Source organism: Coptis chinensis, chromosome 4 (assembly GCF_015680905.1).
Source record: "Coptis chinensis isolate HL-2020 chromosome 4, ASM1568090v1, whole genome shotgun sequence".
Lineage (NCBI taxonomy): Eukaryota > Viridiplantae > Streptophyta > Magnoliopsida > Ranunculales > Ranunculaceae > Coptis > Coptis chinensis.
This window is the reverse complement of record NC_141459.1, coordinates 17,126,718-17,147,849: the sequence shown is the minus strand read 5'-3', so window position 1 is coordinate 17,147,849 and position 21,132 is coordinate 17,126,718. Positions and strand designations below refer to the sequence as shown.

The following is a 21,132-nucleotide window of genomic DNA, read 5'->3' as shown; positions in this document are numbered from 1 at the left end:
AGTCTTAATAGTTCGATGGTAGTGGTGGTGGAGGTAATGATGGTGGTGGTGGTGGTGGTGGTGGTGGTAGTCGGTGGTGGTTAGGGTAATGGAGTTATTTGGAAAATAAGATAATGAAAATGGAAGAAAGAGATAAATGAATTTAGGGGTATATGGACGGGGGTGTTTGAGTTATTTTTCAAGTTATAAGACTTATAGAATTGAAGTAGATATAATTTTGGTACTTATAGAATTGGAGCCTCTTATAAGACATTTCTAGTAGAATGCCTCTTATAAGAGACAAAAAACAAACAAAAAATATGTCCAAAATCACTGGGCCACATCTTATAAGAGGTTATAAGACCTCAAGGTCTTATAAGAGGCAAAAACAAATGGCCCCTTCTTCTCCACAATCAATCTACATTTCCTATTCAAATGACCAATCAAGAGGAACTACGACAGACTTGATTTCAGTTCACCTGAGAACTGGATATGTAGGCAGCTCGTACATAATACGAGCTCAGTCAAATCAACACTAAACCTCCATCTTCCCCAATTTCCTAGAGTTGTAAGGTCGTGATTAAAATGAACCTTTACAATATATCTTTGATTAAGTTACAAAAAATAAAATAAAAAAATATTTGATTAGAATAATAAAAAAAAATTACAAAAAGCAAAACGAAATGCGTTTTGTAAACAGGTAAAGTTCGGTCTGGCCCAGTTGGTGGGGGTTTTACCTGAGTTACTATCTGGACTCTGGTCCAGCATACGAAAAGTTGGGAACACAAGACTTTCACGTGACAAATGATATCCCGCCTCGAATTCAAAAATATTCCAAACGGGTCCGAAACATTTAACCTTTATCCAAAAGTTCCCGCTTGAGCAATCAAAGATCACGCACATGGCACACGTGCAGCAAGTCCAGTAAAAAAATTGAACGGAAAATACAAAACTCTAGGGTTTCCCTCCTAATCCAAAAAAAAATTCTAACATCTCAAAACTCAAATTCCCTCCTCTTCTTCATAAGGTAATTATAAACCCTAACTTTATTTAAAACATTTCATTTTGTAGTTCTATTTAGTCAAAATTAACAAAGTCTTGACTTTTAATTTCTACATTTTCTTGTCATTAGGGGTTGTTTCAAATTGTTGAATTGGAAGTTTTGGGAAAGAATGGGGGATAATAATTCAGCTAATGGGGTTTTCAAGAACCGTCCAGTTCTTGCTGACGTGTCAAATCAGCTTGGTAAAAGGAAATTTGTTTCCGTTTCCAGTAATTCTAGTACAAATTCTGGAAATGGGGGTGAAAAGAATTTAGTATTTGCGCGAAAAGAGTATGGAGGAGTGGAGAATTTAGTCAAAGGGGGACAACGCGTGTTTGAGTTTGGTGGTATAGGTGGGTTTTCTGTATTGAAGGCTAAACAATTTGGAGGAGGTGGGTCTTTGAAATTAGATAGTGGAACTAAATCCCTTCAATCGCGCGGCTCTGGGGAAATCAAGAAATGTACGAGTTTGGTTACAAGAAGTTCGACATTTCCGTATGGAGATCCTGCGAAGGAAAGAGTTTTGGAGAGAGGTTATGAGTTGATAGATAATAAGTCTATGTCTGTTGAACCGAAGGCTCAAGTACCCGAGCAGTGTGGTGATAAAACTGATAGCAAACCTTTGTCAGTTGTAGTTGGGGGAGAACGGGATGAAGGGAGTGTTAGTATTGTTACACAAACTACCATTGGAGGCGATATGGTAAAGAAAGTGGCAACTGATGTTGGTGGAATCAGTGAGAACGATTTGGATTCTTGTGATTTGTCTTCGGTTAAATCTGATGATTCGACTGAATGTTATATATCCACCCAAGGTTCAAAGGCAGGTGAATCAGAGATATGTACAAATTTCAATGCTGATGGTAGTTCTATTACTAATATGGATATGGACTCCCTCAAAACTTGCGCTTGTTCTTTCTGCCTCAAAGGTATTCTTTTGGTGTTACTTATTTATAATTTTTTATGAACTAATTTATTGTTTCTTAATTATGACTTGCTATGAACTAGAATTGCTTGAGTTTATTAAGAAGGATGTGAAAGTTATAGACACTGTTATCACAGAACTCAATTTTGTTTTTGGATATATCTATTGTACTAAAGTTTGTGAACTTGTGTAATATTGCAACCAGCTGCTTATATCTGGTCAGACATACACTACCAGGATACCAAAGGCCGAATTTCTGGTAAGCCCTTCAAAAGAAAAATCAATGTATTACCAATTAGTTTTGCTTGAAAGTGATCTTATTGGTGATTTTAATATTGATGCCACTTCTTTTCAGCATTAAAGAAGAGTAGGAAAGCGGTCAGATCTGTCATAGAAAGAAGTCGCAACCATGGTGAATTTGACAAAAATGTTCAAGGAAGTTTGAACAAACCCAAGAAATTGGAACATGATCTCATGGGTCAATGGAGATCGCTTTTCCTTCACACTGAGGATATCCTCTTTCGGGAAAGCACCCAGCTTGTGAGCATTTTTATTTTTTTAAAAAGTTTTGCCTACTATTTGCATAAAATATTGGGATTGTTCCAATACTTGAAAAATAATAGATATCATTTGCTGCTTCTTTGACTTATTTCTTTGCTACCTATAATGCCAATTTTAAAGGAGATTTCATTCTCTGTTGCAGCAATCAAGTCTTCTGGAGTTGTTGCAATTGAGGGACAACTGCAAATCTGATTTAGGAATGACTGATGTTGGGTCTTCGTACATTTAAGTGGGTTTCTTGCCTTTCTTATGGAAATCTGTAAGTTGGTTTACTTTCACTGGTATACGGTGATTGAATTCACAACACAATGGTTAACTAGCTAGCCTTTTTTTGATGTAACAGTTTTACCTGTCTCATTAGACTTGTAATTGTAAATCATCATCAACATGTTTATTTAGTGTTGCTTGGTACTCATTACAGAATAAAATCTGTCCAGTTAATGAAACTGAATTTGTGTTCTTGTATCAACACTGTGGCAAGTTAGTATGTGAATGGATTTGTGTTGAACCCATTGAGGAAATCATATATAGGGGTTTTGACATCAATGAAGAAATAGTTGTGAAAAACACATCTTCACTGTGAATTTTATTTTAAGCTTAGAGGGTGAATATTTCTCAAAGATAAGTTATTTGAACCCTCCGTATTTGTGTGTTTTTTATTTTTCAATTATATATCTATTTGCAGTGCAAACTACTAAATTCAATATTTAATCCTTTGCTCAATGTGCAAAGTTGTGAAAAAATTGGTGGAAATACTGCCGTGTTTATATAATCTTGATCTTGTTTTAGACCGGAGAAATTGGTGTCTTACTATCATGTGAGTTATTACTATAAAAAGAAATTCTATAATATATTGAATCACTTTCTAGAGCCAATTCTAGTATTGTCCTACTCCTACCACATTTCCTTAGTAGAGATATTCAATGCTGTTAGCATAATCTTAATTCAATGTGTTTACTCTTACTATGGTGCATGACAGTGTGGCTTAGTACCCATTTTCACAACAGTTACTTGTGCCTCAATCAACTTTAACTTCAAGCTTCAATTAATCTAGTAGAGATTTTGCATGAATGTGAGCGACTTACTAGCACCCAGATTTGTCAGTGTACCCTCTGATTTCCCAAAACTTATTAGTGGTCTGTTATTGTCGTTTTTTCTTCTGTTTATAAGAGAACAATAGTGTGAACTTTGGAGCATAATATGATTTATATCTTAATCAGTCTCAATTTCAATGTTAATTAATAGATCGTAGCTACTGTTTAGCTCTTGTTTTGGATGTAGATCTTGTGATGGCAAGATACTAGTCTGTCAGTGTTTACATCAGAAAGCTTTATCTTGAATTGAACTCCTAGTCTCCTACAGTACCATCAATGAAATTCTTTCTCTAAGTTGAAACAAATTTGTTAGGAATTGGACTGTGGTTACACCTGTTGTGATTTGGTTTTTGGTTCGCATGTCATATGAAAGCTTCATCATCTGTATACCATTTCATTGGTTGTAAAACAGCTATATGGATCTCTGCATATTCTTATGCCTAAAAAGTGTTGAAGTGATGCATAATGAACTCCTTGAAGATTACCTCTTTCAAATTGCAAGGAATAGATTGTAATCTTATCTGTTCAGCTGAGCTCGACTCTTAATCCGAGTGTACTTGTAGTCAACATTACTTTAGATTTAAAGCCTAGATCCTTATGCAAACAAGGTTGTAAATCCGGTTGGAATCTGTGTGTTTAACATATGATGAACACTATCCTGTCAGGTGAAAGTACAATAATACTAACCCTAAGGAGTCTGGAAGTCGTGCCTGATAAAGTGCTATCTGAATTCTTTGATTATGACAGACTAGATTTGCAGATAGTAGTTGAGTTTCTTCTTGCAGGTGGTATGGGATTTGCTTTTAGCCAGGGATCTAGAGTTTATTGGCTTTGCAAATTTGCATTGTTAGTGTAGCTTTGAATATGTTCAGAGACTAGCAAGGAGAGTTTTGCAATTTAACCTAGATCAGGTATGGCTTTTGATTGATAACGTGAAAGCATATGTTTCTATACAGACGTTCCAGTGCGTGTGTAGATTAAATAGTCCATGTAAACCCTTAAAATGCACCACCAAGAAGTCGTGTTTGTTACCTTGATCTTCTATTCTAAGGATTGTTTCCGTCCACAATCCTCAAATCGTTACCACAATTATTCTCAAGCACTCTCTCCAAATGAGCACCAATTCACATTGTGCCAAGCGGGTTTCTCTGAAAGAAGTCACAAACTCTATCAGTAATTCAACATGCCCATTTCAAAACTCCATGACGCCTGCGCAGTGATCAGTGCCAAACTCAATCAAAATTATTAACATGGATTGCATTTTCTTTAATATAAAATTTTCATGTAGTAACTTCAGTCCATCAATATTTGTACAACTATCCTAGTATCCTACTATTAGTCTATTACCCGTTTGACAGTTTCCACTTTCCAGTTAGTATTTAGATCGTTATATAAGAAATTAAGAAGCACATCTCACTGACTCACTGAGGTACTGAGCAGTGACCAACTGTCCACTGGTGTTTATTGGAGCGAGCTATAAATCTTCATTTTGTTGGACTGATAAAGGCCAAATGCTTTAAAGGGTCCAAGGCCCTTTGACACAAGTTCCAACAAATCAATCTTCTTTTCGTGCTCTCCAAGAACCAAATAATTCACCAGGTGGCACAACAAAATTCCAAACCTGGCAATAACTCTAGCGAAATATATTTGTTACTTTCAGCTTGCATATCTAAACTGTCATTATCGCCAGACAAAAAGAATGTCCACAACCAAATCCCCACCATAAACTATTAAATACTATAAAAAAATCCACGGTCAATAATAACACAAGCACCCAATTATAAAATGACAGAGACCACCGTATCAAACGCTAATGACGATAACTTCGATGAAACAGATTCTCATCGACTTTCGCGCATATCAAAACTTCCCGCATTTGGCATGTCTATTAAAATGTCTAAACTAACCTTATGAACCGAGTGTAAAAAGACGAAAATGCACCTAACATTTTGTTAGAAGTCGGTGGTAACTCAGCTAGTCTATAAATAAGGTGGGCAGTGTCATTAGGGTTTCTGTTTCTTTTCTTCAGCTGAGCCGCAGTCTTCTTCTTCTTCATATTTTTTGGTAATGCTTCCATCTCTAATCTCTAAAATGCATTACTTTTTTTACTTAGATTGAAATATCATTTGTATCTTGTTTACTTATTTGTTTTCTTACGTTATGAAGATAATCATATGTTGTGTTTGTAATCTCATTATGGAAGAAAACATGCTTCTTATGTTAAATCGGTTTAGATCTGTTTAATATTTTTGTTTTCGTTGTTTGATGATCAGTTACTTATTTGGATCTGATAATTTCGCGATAAATATGTTATGTCATGCATGGTTTCCCTACAAATCATAGTTGACCACAAACAAGCTAGGCAGATCTATGTGGTCAGAATTATTCATGGTTTATTTGTACGATCTGTTATTGATAATGTTAAACCGTAGATGATTTTTATGTATGACTGAAAAAGCCTGCATGTCTAGTTTGTTGACTCAACTCGGTCAAAATTGATGCATAGTCAACTCATTGAGTTTGATGTCAACCCTCCATTTGTCTCTGAGAAATTCAGTGAATTTGATGTTATCTGTGTATACATGTGGAAGTTTTAACATTGTCATTTGTGGAACATATAACAAGAAATTTTGATTTAGGATTTAGGATCTAGGATCGAACGTAGTTTAACATTTGGAAATTGTGATACTAGTTCTTGTTATTTCAGATCTCATGAGAAAATCTTATTTCCAGTGAGGACACTTTCCCTAACTGATATTTTTGCCATCTAGCACAATTATTTGCCCCATTGAAAGCATTATTTCATAGATTTATTTTTTACGAGCTGACATTAGTAACTGTTTTGTGAATGAGTAATCAGTTATGTTTTGAGGATAGCCGATTTCTAGTTTGTGTAGTCTTTAGTATGGAGTTCTGGGAAGTATTATGTTTTAACTTCACCCATTAACCACCTGAAATTCAATTACCAATTATCATCATATTGCCCTTGTTAACTTTGTGATGCCCATCTGTGCCAGCTTTTAGATTCATTTTGTCTGCAGCATTTTGTTTTCCTTTGGCAATGAGCACGTATCTGATCTATATCCCAATTGTTTCTTTTGCTTCACTTTGATTAACTGCAGCCATGGGTAAGGAGAAGATTCATATAAGCATTGTTGTTATTGGTCATGTCGACTCTGGGAAGTCCACAACCACTGGGCATCTGATCTACAAGCTTGGTGGAATTGACAAGCGTGTCATTGAGCGCTTTGAGAAAGAAGCGGCTGAGATGAACAAAAGGTCTTTCAAATACGCATGGGTTCTTGACAAGCTTAAGGCTGAGCGTGAACGTGGTATCACCATCGACATTGCCTTGTGGAAGTTCGAGACAACCAAGTACTACTGCACTGTCATTGATGCTCCTGGACATCGTGACTTTATCAAGAACATGATCACTGGAACTTCCCAGGCTGATTGTGCAGTCTTGATCATTGACTCAACTACTGGTGGTTTTGAAGCTGGAATCTCCAAGGATGGACAAACTCGTGAGCATGCTTTGCTTGCTTTCACTTTGGGAGTGAAGCAGATGATCTGCTGCTGTAATAAGGTATTTGTTTCAACTTTTTTTGTATTTCCTTTTGTTCATATCACTTTTGCTAGTGTGAAATTTTGTTACTTATCTTGTAAATCTATGTTGATTCCTTTTGGTTTTATCTGTAGATGGATGCCACCACACCTAAGTACTCAAAGGCGAGGTATGATGAAATTGTGAAGGAGGTGTCTTCCTATCTGAAGAAGGTTGGCTACAACCCTGACAAGATTCCTTTTGTCCCAATTTCTGGTTTCGAGGGCGATAACATGATTGAAAGATCTGCCAACCTTGAGTGGTACAAGGGTCCAACTCTCCTTGATGCCCTGGATCAGATTTCAGAGCCAAAGCGTCCCACAGACAAGCCTCTTCGTCTTCCCCTTCAAGACGTTTACAAGATTGGTGGTATTGGAACTGTGCCTGTAGGCCGTGTTGAGACTGGTGTTATAAAGCCTGGTATTGTGGTAACTTTTGGCCCCTCTGGTCTAACCACTGAAGTCAAGTCCGTAGAGATGCATCACGAGGCTCTTCTGGAGGCTCTTCCTGGTGACAATGTTGGCTTCAATGTAAAGAATGTTGCAGTTAAGGATCTGAAGCGTGGCTATGTTGCATCAAACTCCAAGGATGACCCTGCCAAGGAGGCTGCTAATTTCACCGCACAAGTTATCATCATGAATCACCCAGGGCAGATTGGAAACGGTTATGCACCAGTCCTTGACTGTCACACTTCACACATTGCAGTCAAGTTTTCAGAGATCTTGACAAAGATTGATAGGCGTTCTGGAAAGGAGCTGGAGAAGGAGCCCAAGTTTTTGAAGAATGGTGACGCAGCCTTTGTTAAGATGATTCCTACTAAACCAATGGTGGTCGAAACTTTCTCCGAGTATCCTCCTCTTGGAAGGTTTGCTGTACGTGACATGAGGCAGACTGTGGCTGTTGGTGTTATTAAGAGTGTGGAGAAGAAGGATCCTAGTGGTGCTAAGGTCACCAAGTCTGCTGCAAAGAAGAAATGAATCGAGCAGAATCTTCCATCTGTTGGGTTCTTTCTTAATGTTCGTAGTGTATTCCCGTTTTATCGTCTTATCGAGTCAGTAGGTGATGTTTCTGGTGTTTGGATGGAAAACTGGGTTCTTGACCGGCGGTGGCATCCGTTTTGGTTTTCTTTCTTTGTGCTCTGTTGAGGTTATATGTATAATCTCTAACATTTTGGTTTTGTATTTCAATTCTGTTCCAAACTTGGTTTAATATGTTGAAGTCTCTTATTCTGGATTATTCATCTGGTATTTCTCAATTAATTCTGTTTTTGGTTTATGATTCATAATTATTCTATAAGCTTGGTCATCTATATGGTAGAGGCTCGTTTTGTTTTACCTTTATAACAAATTTTGTTCAGCCTGGCACGATTGAGGCCATCAATCATGAAAAATAATGCCGTAGTCTTTATTTCTTCTTCTTGTATCTAGGTTTACTTATTTTCATCCTGTGACTTCTATGGTGTAAACGGATTGCTTTGGATAAAAGCCCAGGCCACCTCATTTTTTAGTACTCAGTCTGTCTTTTGTTTTTGTTGTTGGCCAGTGGACCTTATTCGGCAGAACAGCGTGATCAAAGAATCAAAGATTCTATAGCTAATTAAGTTGTATCAATGGTGATCATAATTCTGGTTTTTAATTAAGTTGTATCAATGGTGATCATAATTCTGGTTTTTCGCTAGGACTTCTTGTTTTTTTGTCTGATATCAGTATGATGTTTCAATCGGAGAAATAATCTCAGTGGGCTGTGCTAATAGGTCCACCGGCTACCGTTCGCAGTAAGTTCCGAGCTAGCTTGCGCTTGGGAGTTTGTGTCTGGTTGCACTCCCCTTCTTCTCCATGGTTTCTCTTCTCTAATTTTCTGCACAACCTTCCCGCTACTGTTAGTCTACAAGCCTTTACTTCCGCTTATTCCCAACTTTTAAAATGATCTGAGCCATAGCAATAAGCAAACCAACATCAGCCCTATCGAAGTACCGCTTATTCCCAACTTTTAAAATGATCTGAGCCATAGCAATAAAGCAAACCAACATCAGCCCTATCGAAGTCCGCATATACATTACGTAGAGCTGCCTCAGCTCAGTTTCATTATGTATCTGACTATCTGAGGTTGGTGGAAGTGTGGAACCAACATAACAAACCCATCCAGCCAGCATTCCTGTGATATTTTACATTCCCAAATCCTAGAGCTTATCTAAATCTCTACTCTTTCAAGACCATTTCTTGACAAAACTCTGTTACCTATTTGCTTCAGCTGCATAGCATATCCAGATATAATCCTAGCCAAAAGCCATACAACACTACATTTCAAATTAAGCAACTTAGTTTTGTTGCAAAAGAAGACTCATTTTGTTTTGCTCGCCAGCATACAAATTTTATACAATCTAACTTTAGAACTCTAGTCAGGTAACAAAACAATTTTTTAATTATGCTTATTTAAGTTAAGGGTAATTTTGACTTAACCCCCCACAGATGAGTAGCGGTTTGACTAAACCCCCCATTTTTAAAATCATTTGAGTTTGCCCCCCACTCCGTCAATTTTGTGTGTAACAGACGTTGGTATTTTAGCTATTGACCATTTTACCCTTATGAAATATTGCCCCCTACATTAACACGTTAAACCTAGCTTTGCGAAAACCCCCAAACGTTGCCATTATTTAATTCTTGCACTATCTCTCTCGTATTTTACATAATGGCCATTTTGCCCTTATGAAATAGCCGTTGAGTTTTATATAAATCTCATCACCTCCTCGACCCTTTAGTCTGCAATCAACACAAATCTCATCTCATTTTTATGGGCAGTGGCACTTGCGAGGTTAGCAACACAAATCAACCATCTCAGGTTTTATTATTACACTTAATCTTCTTCATGACCTTCTTCTTCTTCTTCTTCGTTGACTGTTTACTTAAACATTTGGGGGTTTATGCAAATAGCATATGGACGTTTGGGGGGTTTACACTAACTAATATTAAACCTCAACCTTAATTTGTTTTGTTCTGTTTTCAGATTGCAATGTCATCATCAAAAGCAATCAACTATGGGTCTTGTTTTCTTTGTGGGGATGCGAGGGCCTTGGAAGGTTGATTGTCGTTGGCTTGATTATCCCCGTGTTTTAGGATGTCCAGATATTATGAGGGTTATTTGGAGTGGGCAAGAACACACTAAAGGATTGAGATTCCTCGGATGTAATAGTGTACCAAGATGCAACGGTTACAAATGGATAGATGTACCAACTAAAGCAAAAGGGAAGGTCGTGGAAGTGGAAGTGGAAAGGAATGAAGTGAAGAACAAAGAGAAGTCTAAAGAGGAGGGGAAACTTAAGTTGTGTATTGATGGTGTTATTAAGATGAATATTGAAGGCAATGTGTCTGATGTAACTGAACTTGTGAGGAAATTAGCATTTTAATGTAATGGACATATTCAAGTCTATATTTAATTCTGACATAGTGTTCAAGTCTACATTTAAGTCTGACATGTTAATATGATAAAAAATGCATAACAGCAAACATGTCTTAAAATGATCAAAACACAGCACTTAAGTCATTGGAGTCTTACAACAAATCCATAACACAACACTTAAGCATACATAACACTACTCTAACACTTAATAGAATAACAAATCAAGTACATTTTACATAGCACTTGACTCAGGTCTGACACAACAAATCAAGTACATTTTACACAAAACATTAAGTCTTACAGCAAATCATTGAAGTCTTACACATAACCTCAGTCTTACAACAAATCCATAACACAACACTTACAAAACCCCATAAAAACATAGCATTAATGTAGTCAAGACTCTGCCTTTGTGAAGAAGCTTGAGAGGATGTTGTACCCTTCCCGGACCTCTTTCTTGGAGGTGGCATTGGTGGCATTGCGGTGTATGTATGTTGGTGGCCTCAATGGAGCAAACTTTCTTGAGTTTGAATAGGTTCGGGATTGGCTAGGTTGTGGACCTTGTGAACTTCCAAATAAAAGTTCAGATAGATGGCCTTGATTAGAAACATTTCCCCCTCTCCTCCTACCCCTAGCACCTCCTCTGCCTCTGCCTCTTCCACCCCCATCCTCACTTGCAGTCCCCTCTTGGCTCCCATCTGTAGCATTTCTCCCCTTACCCCTACTCCTGCTTCTACCACCTCTACTTCTTCTCCCACTTGCAGGCAGTTGACTCCCATCTTCACTTGCAGTCACTTGGCTCTCATCCTCACCACTTGTACCCCTACCCCTACCTCTAACACCTCTGCCTCTACCTCTTGTTGGCAAATCACCTTCAACAACTTGACTCCCATATTCACTTGTAGGTAGTTGGCTCTCATCCTCACCACTTGTACCCCTACCCCTACCACCCTCGCTCTACCTACCTTTGGCGACAAATCACTTTCAAAGAACTTGACTCCCCATCTTGTGCATTGATTGATTGCGAGAAGAAAGGGGTTTGGGAGTGGCCTTGTTCTTGGTCTCCTGTGCCTTCCTCTTCCTCTATGAGATTCTCTAGCAAAGAAATTTGCAATGGCGATGGCTTCTCGTGATTAACATTATCTCCCACCGACCTCCTTGACAACCTCGGCATTATGCCCATAAACTTTGACACCTTGAACACTTTTACCGTTAGATTCATCTCGCACCTCTTCTTCTATTCACGGCCCTTGGCCAGCCAGTTGTCTTTGTCCGATTGGTGGATAAATATATTCTTCTTGAGTAGCTGTTACAAACACACTACTATCAGATAACATACTACAACTATAATACCAAACATGAAATGGAGTGCAACTATACTTACAATAGGCCATTCATCTTCATGCAAGTAAGGTACAATGTGACCAGCACAAGCTCTTTTGTAAGTTGCTGCAGAGAAATAAGGGCTACAATACCTAAAACAACACAAATGGAGGTATAATGATTCACAGAAAGACAGAAATGATTCACATAAATGACTCACAGAAAGAAGAAGATAGAAATGACCCCTTCACAGAAAGACAGACAAAAATGATTCACAAAAAAGACATAAATGATTCACAGTATAGCAGAAATTATTCACAAAAATGATTCATAGAAAGACAGGACATAAATGATTTTTAAAATGGGGGGTTTAGTCAAAACACTATCCAACTTTGGGGGGTTTAGTCAAAACGCTACCAAACTTTGGGGGGTTAAGTTAAAATTCCCCTTAACAGAAAGACAGAAAGACAGGACAGAAAAGATTCACAGAAAGACAGAAATGATTCACAGAAAGAGAAATTCAATGATCTTACTCAATCCATTGTTGCCTCCTTGGTTTAATGACAGCTACAACATGAAGACAAGGAATGCCAGTGACTTGCCATTCATGACAATCACATGTGTGTCTCTTTAAGTCCACATTCCACCATTTTCCAGTAAAGACATTAGTCACTAAAAATGTGCCTTCAATTGTTGAACCACTCACATTCAAATTTTCAATTTTGCTGCTAAGGTCAATAATAATATCCTTAACCCTTGGCACTAAATCATTATCATTCCATAGCTCACATTTCTCTTTCCTGTCATATAATAACTTCATTTGCAAGATCATCACTTGTGGAAATCATTTTGACAATGGGTTTGTCCCTAGCCATCAATATATGACTATTCCATGCTTGAAAAGTTGTTAGACAAATTATCGACTTACACACTTCATCAAAGTATGATCTTGCCCACAACCTCGGGTCTTCACCCATCGATAGTCTTTTGCTCCTTTGTCAAGCTTTTTCGGCTCATCCATCGGGTTTTGTAAACTCGACTCGAATATGTTTTAGCAAAGACTCCGTGCTTCAAGCTCAACTCCTCTATACTTAGTTTTCATGTTCTTGACCATGTGTTCAAAACAATACCTCCGGGTTACAATCGTGGAAAACGGTTGTAAGCTAGCAGAGAACCCGATCTTTCTTCGCTTGTCGAGATAATAGTCAACTTTTGAGGGTGCCTATTTAAGTGTGGTGCCATCTTCTCTAGAAAATCAGTCCATGTCTCTGTATTTTCAGCAATACACAAATAAAAAGCAACAGGGAACAATCCATTGTTACCATCCAATGCAATAATAGATAGGCAGACACCTCCATGCTTCCCCTTCAAGAAACAACCATCGAGTCCTATCATAGGCCTACAACATTGCACAAAACCATCTAGACTAGCCTTGAATGCAATACACGGTCATAAAACTATGGAAATTTTCATGTCTAGAGTGCTTTGCAACACTTCCCCGAAAGTTAGCTTGCAAAAGTTTGCCTACACAACTCGTAATTTTGCATAAGAAGTATAATAACAACCATGGATCTTCTCCATTGCCATGTTCTTTGCATGCCAAGCTTGCCAATACTTAATCCTAACCTGATACTTATCCATCATTTCCACCATAATATCATTAGGTGTGTATACCCTATAATGAAGCCTCATTTCTTTCTCAAGTCCGGGTTGCTATCCATTTTGCATTTGCCATTGGATTCTTGTCTTCCCTATCAGACTCACATGTATGTGTGTTCACCAACTTCCTACACTTCATTGTATATTTATTTGGTAACACCCTCACATAAATCATCTAGGGACAGCCATCAGCCTTGCATTTCCATTCAATCTTATTACTATCATTTCTTGTGTATTCAGCAACAAACTTATTACTAATAGCATAAAGTCTGACATAATCCCTACACTCATACATATCCTTCCAGCACTGCCCAACCTCAAACTTCAAAGATTGTGGAACCCCAACTACTCCTTCATCAGTTGGTATATTGTATGTTTTCTCCAAGACCTCATTTATCCTACCAACATCCCTTTCATCTACAACATTATCATTTCCTCTCAAGTTTTCTTCAACCAACTGTTTCTTCTTCACTATCAATCTATCTTGCATCGGTATGTATTCTTCATCGATGAGAACTCACTATGGTAAGCCTCTTCTGCATCAATTTGATCCACATTTAATCTACCCCCTTCTGTATGTGCTCCACCAGTTTGGGTTTCATCTACATATGAAATTAAAACTAATGTAATTAGACACTGTAATAGAAAAATGTTACATATGAAATTAAAACCAATCTAATTAATATACCATTATCAGTGGTCACATTAGCAGTACCAGCAGCATGGTCATCCACTCTAAAGTTTAGAAAATCCAAGTTGAAGTAGTCATCAACAACTTCATCTAATGAATAAGGGGTAATGAGATATGTAAGAAGAATAAATGAAAAATAAGCTCAGAAGTAAACCCAATAAATGAAGACGTACCTGCAACTTGAGAAGAAGAGGCTTGGGAAGTATAGTTTGCCTTACTTTTCTTTTGACTCTGTTTAGAGCTGCTTTGGGACTTAGAGCTTTCTGGTCTTCCTTCAGTAGACCAACTAGTTTGGGTTTCCACCCCACCCAAATGGTCCCCTCCAAGTGATTCACCACTTAAAGTCTGGGGCTGAGACCCACTACCATCAATATTGTATTCTAAAAGTTTTCTACCCTTACATGAACCACTTGTTAAGTCCACAATCCTATTAACTTCTTCCACAGTTGGCCACTCATCGAGATCAAATTCAATCCCCTTCTTGTATTGTTTCCCTCCTACAATTACAACATCATCATCACTTACTTCTTCCTCATCGTCACTTACTTCTTCCCTCATCAAGACTACTACTTTCGACAATTCCTCAACCTCGATGAATTTTCACATACAAATTAGTATATCCACTTCTATCGGCTTTTGCATAAACCCACATATACTTCAAATCATCATTTAAACTAGTCGCCTTAGATTTCCTCGTTCATTCCAATTAATCTCCAATATAGGGTTACAGTTGCAGTCAACATGTTTTGTGATCCACTCAACTAATTCTGCCATGTTTGCCTTCTCGCCATCAACTAACTCTGTATTTAGTTCATGCCCACCCATATACACATTACACCTAACACCATCCCTAGTAGCTTCTCTCTATTCACCATTAATATGCAATCTAAGAACTCGATACCTTAAAGTAGTCATTTTCTCTGAAACTACAACATACAACAAAATGAGAATTCCCCTTACAAGTAATCAACCTAAACCCTAAAACAAAAGGGTAGAAACACACAACAGAGAGAGAGAGAGAGAGAGAGGGAGAGAGAGAGACTGTGTGTACAAAAAACGAAACAAAAATGTAATCTGTTTAAACAAAACTAAATTAAATGTAGATAAACGAGAACGAGACTTACCAACAATCTCCACATACAGAGAGAGAGAGAGAGAGAGAGAGAGAGAGAGAGAGAGAGAGAGAGAGAGAGATTAGGGCAATATTTGGGTGATTTTTCCAAATGGATATTACGTTTTAATGTGGCGGGAAACCCAACATAAGGGCAAAATGGCCATTATGTAAAATACGAGAGAGAGAGTGCAAGAATTAAATAATGGCAACGTTTGGGGGGTTTTCGCAAAGCTAGGTTTAACGTGTTAATGTGAGGGGCAATATTTCATAAGGGTAAAATGGTCAATAGCTAAAATACCAACGTTTGTTACATACAAAATTGACGGAGTGGGGGGCAAACTCAAATGATTTTAAAAATGGGGGATTTAGTCAAACCGCTACTCATCTGTGGGGGGTTAAGTCAAAATTACCCTTAAGTTAATCATGTAAAAATCCATTCCAGACAAGTATTGAATATTGATGGGCCCAAACAAAGGGTGGGTCAGAAGTTTAAAGTTTTGTTTAATTCGCCGCCGTTTTAATAATAAATACCAAAGTGGATCTTATCAAACCTTGGGCCCAAAGAAATTTATCTGGTCAGCACGTTTTCTAAACCGACTAAAAGACGAAAATATCCCAACCGTTTCTAGAATGTTCAGGGCATTTAGGTAACTGCATTTATCTATAAATACATATCAATAGCAGCTAGGGTTATTGTCATTTTTCTCTCAAAGCCGCATCTCTTCTTCATTGTCTGTGGTAAGATCTAGAGAATGCATGTTGTTTTATATGATTTTGATCTAGTTTTAAACGTTATATAAAGCTGGTTATTCATAATAGATCAGCAATCTATTATAAATCAATTGATCTGATTTATCTTTCTAGATGTACGTAATGTTTATTGATCTAAAATGAATAGTGATCTGATGATTTAATTGATTAATGTTTTAATCCTAGCTGGTTTGCCCGAGTGGTCAAGGGGAAGACTTAATTAAGTTCAGTTCTTCTGCACTAATAAGTGCGCATGGGTTCGAATCCCATAGCCAGCTGTCTTACTATACTTCACTTTTGAATATGAATTTATAAATTGGTTCGATTGATATGATATCTCAAATCAGTATTTATTTTGTATATGAGCTGATTGATGATATATTAAGGGCGTTCCTGTATTGAAGTTGGTCAAAACTTTTCAATGATCAGATGTTTTTGTTTATTACAAATCAACATAATAGTTATTGCATGTTGTACCTTCACTCAGTCAAGATTGAATTAGTTACTACCTACCTAGGTTAGGAGGTGTGTCCGGCAAAAAATATCAAAATTTGAGGTAAATTTCATACAATGTGTCTAACACGGACACTGGATACGTATCCGACATGGATTTTTTCCCCAAAATATGGTGTGTCCATATAACTTAGATTACTACAATTGGGATGGTGATTAATTCTTTGTACTGTTGCCATTTGATAAATTTTGGTTGGTGATTCTAGCATTGTTGCTGTGTATGAAAGACTTGCTTGAAAATTGAAATTTGCAATTTCAGTTGAATAAGTACGTAGTGACTTTTTTTTGGTCATGATGTTTCTTGAAATTTTGGATTATGTGGTGGCCAGAAACTTAATTGATATAATGGTCCAGATAACTATTTTTTTGTTTGAGTTTTGCATGTTCACTATACGGTTACAAATAATTGGATTTTGTAGTCTGAACTTGAGAATAGGCAATTTATGCCTGATTGTATATTTCTTTGAGGTAGTAACATATTATAATTGGATGTAGTAGTTTTGGAGGACATTTATACCTGATGCTGTGTAATTTCATCATTTTATCTTGTGGCCGGTTCTAAATAAGTTTAATTTTCTGTATTCAGCACCCAAGTTTATCAATCATGATTTCCCTATATACTAAATCTTTTTGTAGTTGCTAGGGTCATTGTCTTGTTTTTCTTTCTGTTTTATTCCTTGGTTTCTATGAGGTTCCTCCAGATTTGTATTTGTGTGGTTGAACTTTGACCTAGAGGCAGCCGTGGTGGGCAAGTAGGTTTCCAATGGATTTGTGATTTTTGTATGACTTTTCTAAGATCTATCTGCTGAGAATTCATTATTTTCTTGTTACTTTTGTCCATAGAGTTGAGCCAGTTGCACCTGCCCATACCTTTTTAATCTTTGTTTGTGATGCTCAATTTTTGTGTTCTTTTATTGGTTAGATGTCTGATTCTTCCAAATATTTGATATTGTAGAGCTTTGAACTAAAGGCAGCTATGGGTAAGGAGAAGATTCATATAAGCATTGTTGTTATTGGTCATGTCGACTCTGGGAAGTCCACAACCACTGGGCATCTGATCTACAAGCTTGGTGGAATTGACAAGCGTGTCATTGAGCGCTTTGAGAAAGAAGCGGCTGAGATGAACAAAAGGTCTTTCAAATACGCATGGGTTCTTGACAAGCTTAAGGCTGAGCGTGAACGTGGTATCACCATCGACATTGCCTTGTGGAAGTTCGAGACAACCAAGTACTACTGCACTGTCATTGATGCTCCTGGACATCGTGACTTTATCAAGAACATGATCACTGGAACTTCCCAGGCTGATTGTGCAGTCTTGATCATTGACTCAACTACTGGTGGTTTTGAAGCTGGAATCTCCAAGGATGGACAAACTCGTGAGCATGCTTTGCTTGCTTTCACTTTGGGAGTGAAGCAGATGATCTGCTGCTGTAATAAGGTATTTGTTTCAACTTTTTTTTGTATTTCCTTTTGTTCATATCACTTTTGCTAGTGTGAATTTTTTTTACTTATCTTGTAAATCTATGTTGATTCCTTTTGGTTTTGTCTGTAGATGGATGCCACCACACCTAAGTACTCCAAGGCGAGGTATGATGAAATTGTGAAGGAGGTGTCTTCCTATCTGAAGAAGGTTGGCTACAATCCTGACAAGATTCCTTTTGTCCCAATTTCTGGTTTCGAGGGCGACAACATGATTGAAAGATCTGCCAACCTTGAGTGGTACAAGGGTCCAACTCTCCTTGATGCCCTTGATCAGATTTCAGAGCCAAAGCGTCCCACAGACAAGCCTCTTCGTCTTCCCCTTCAAGATGTTTACAAGATTGGTGGTATTGGAACTGTTCCTGTAGGCCGTGTTGAGACTGGTGTTATAAAGCCTGGTATTGTGGTGACTTTTGGCCCCTCTGGTCTAACCACTGAGGTCAAGTCTGTAGAGATGCATCACGAGGCTCTTCTGGAGGCTCTTCCTGGTGACAATGTTGGCTTCAATGTAAAGAATGTTGCAGTTAAGGATCTGAAGCGTGGCTATGTTGCATCAAACTCCAAGGATGACCCTGCCAAGGAGGCTGCTAACTTCACCGCGCAGGTTATCATCATGAATCACCCAGGGCAGATTGGAAACGGATACGCACCAGTCCTTGACTGTCACACTTCACACATTGCAGTCAAGTTTTCAGAGATCCTGACAAAGATTGATAGGCGTTCTGGAAAGGAGCTGGAGAAGGAGCCCAAGTTTTTGAAGAATGGTGACGCAGCCTTTGTTAAGATGATTCCTACTAAACCAATGGTGGTCGAAACTTTCTCTGAGTATCCTCCTCTTGGAAGGTTTGCTGTCCGTGACATGAGGCAGACTGTGGCTGTTGGTGTTATTAAGAGTGTGGAGAAGAAGGATCCTTCTGGTGCTAAGGTCACCAAGTCTGCTGCCAAGAAGAAGTGAATCGATTGGTATTGGTCATCAGTGAAGTCCCTGGGTAGTTATGGTCATATAGTTTCTTTTTGTCGTGCTTTTGAGTCAGTTGGTGCGGTTTCTAGTGTTTGGTTGGAGAACTGGGTTCTTGACCGGCGGTGGCAGATGTTTTAGTAATTTTGTTTCTGGACTTCTGATGACAAAACAGTTTGGTCAGTTTGGTCTTGCATTTCAGTACCATGTTAAGAGTTTCAATATTATAAGTTGGGATCCCGTATAAGTTTTGTTTTCTATATTCTCTGCGGATAATTCTTCTCCTTCATGTTACTAGTATCGTAATTAGGTTTTCCGCGATCCTTTTACAGTACTTGTTTGAATCTGAAGTAGGTCTGGCATTCATATTGATTGAATGAAATCTTGTTTAGTTTGTTCTGTTTGCTGTATCTCACAATGCTAACAGGTCTTTCCATCTTATACTAAGGCGAACCATCTCGTTTATTTTTCCCTGGTACTGTTTTGTTTTTTATGGTAATGACTTTTCCCGTACTATTGGATTTCTTTTCTGGCAATATGTATGCCAAAAATGTGATCTGTATGCGTGTTCGTATTGGATGTCAGTAGATCGTATTTAAGACACGATCACCATTTTAAATGATTTTTCTTTTAGGATTGATTTTTCTCATTTGGTTTTTTCTATGTAACCTCGGTGTTTGTAATCTTGGATTCTGGTCTCTCTCTGAGTCCCAGGCACTTTATATAACCTTTTGTAGACTTCAAGTCCCAGGCACTTAATATAACCTTGAGTTCGTCTACCCCAAGGATATCCTCATAGAGACGACATCCGATACCGTTGGATCCCCGGTATTGGCACACTCATCCCTATTGGGATATCCTCGAGGTAGCCCAAATAATATAACCTTTTGTAGACTTCAATTGGTTGTGTTTGATTGTAGTGGGGAATTTTTATCATCCCCAGTTTTCCCTAGTGCCAAACCATTTGAATGCTTTTATAACATGAAATTTTGTACATAAAAATTGGCTGTCTTGGGGTACCGTGGCCTGTACATTATTATTTTTGTTTCTTTTAGCGTGATTTTGATAGGTGGTGCCCGAGGCCCTGAGTTTCCGACCCACGCTGATTTGGCCAGTGCCCTGTGGGCTGTGGCGTGGCAAAAACTGTAAAATACCCTTTGGGCGTGGCGAGTGCTAAGAGCAAGTCCAATGGAGGGCTGCTAAAAGGTGTCACATAGGTTTTTTAGCAGCCTAGTCAAATTTGGCACCTGAAAATCCAAAACCCAGTCCAATGAGACTTTTTAACAGCTGTTAAAATCGGGATACGAACTGCAGAGTTTCTGCCTCTGTTGCAATTTAACATACAAATGGCAGAAACTTAGCCATCTGTATAGTCCAGACGCTAAAACACACAATTCTCTTCTTTTCAGATATAGACAGCAGAGTTTTTGTAGTCTGTCTATTTAATTAAAATAGGAGACAAACCGCAAAATTTCTGCCCCCGGGTACACACAAAAAAAATCGTTATTGAAACAACAAAATTATGCGTGTAGAGTTGGGGACTGGATTTTCTTGCTTATAGTGAATACTGATTAAATCTGGACTGCAACTTTATAATTTCTGGCTTGATGCACAACATACCGTTCCATCAAATAATATCTGAATGCATAATGTCCTGTTCAGGAAATAGAAAGAGCTTCTAACGTGACTGTATGTCTGTATAGAATAGAATATATACTATTAGAAATACAGTAAACAAGTGTCAAATGGTATCAACAATTCAACACAAACACAGATTCTTCTGTAGGGGAGATTCTATGATAAAGTAAATGATTTCCGGTTGAGACACTAGAGAATAAGTACATTTACCTTCGTACTACTTGAACTTTCTATTCGACAGTAAAAGTCGTAGCAATTTTTTTTTCTCGATATACAAGTCATAGCAATTAACAGTGCCACTATTGTGAGTTTGTTTTGAGCATTTTGGCTCATTGAGCATCGGCTAAGCAACTTGAAAATTTGCCTCTTTGTTTAATTTCAAGTTGTTGGCGCTACTCCTTCGAGACAA

The 21,132-nt window shown here is 37.9% G+C and overlaps 3 protein-coding genes across 3 annotated transcripts; all 3 read left to right on the top strand.

The window, feature by feature from the left end:
* The first annotated feature begins 847 nt into the window (after positions 1-847).
* LOC147502236 (uncharacterized) lies at positions 848-2,973 on the top strand. Its single transcript, XM_086603863.1, has 5 exons — positions 848-1,006; positions 1,112-1,947; positions 2,149-2,202; positions 2,299-2,483; positions 2,647-2,973. The coding sequence occupies exons 2-5, from the start codon at positions 1,152-1,154 to the stop codon at positions 2,731-2,733; spliced, it is 1,122 nt and encodes a 373-aa protein (XP_086459989.1). The 5' UTR covers positions 848-1,006; positions 1,112-1,151; the 3' UTR covers positions 2,734-2,973.
* A 2,542-nt stretch (positions 2,974-5,515) lies between these two features.
* LOC147502235 (elongation factor 1-alpha-like) lies at positions 5,516-8,438 on the top strand. The gene is made up of 3 exons (XM_086607146.1): positions 5,516-5,662; positions 6,721-7,184; positions 7,298-8,438. Exons 2-3 carry the CDS (start codon positions 6,723-6,725, stop codon positions 8,177-8,179), a joined length of 1,344 nt encoding a protein of 447 aa, XP_086463272.1. The 5' UTR covers positions 5,516-5,662; positions 6,721-6,722; the 3' UTR covers positions 8,180-8,438.
* Positions 8,439-15,994: 7,556 nt separating this feature from the next.
* Positions 15,995-19,484, top strand: LOC147502234 (elongation factor 1-alpha-like). The gene is made up of 3 exons (XM_086607145.1): positions 15,995-16,123; positions 17,604-18,086; positions 18,201-19,484. Exons 2-3 carry the CDS (start codon positions 17,625-17,627, stop codon positions 19,080-19,082), a joined length of 1,344 nt encoding a protein of 447 aa, XP_086463271.1. The 5' UTR covers positions 15,995-16,123; positions 17,604-17,624; the 3' UTR covers positions 19,083-19,484.
* The last annotated feature ends 1,648 nt before the right edge of the window (positions 19,485-21,132 follow it).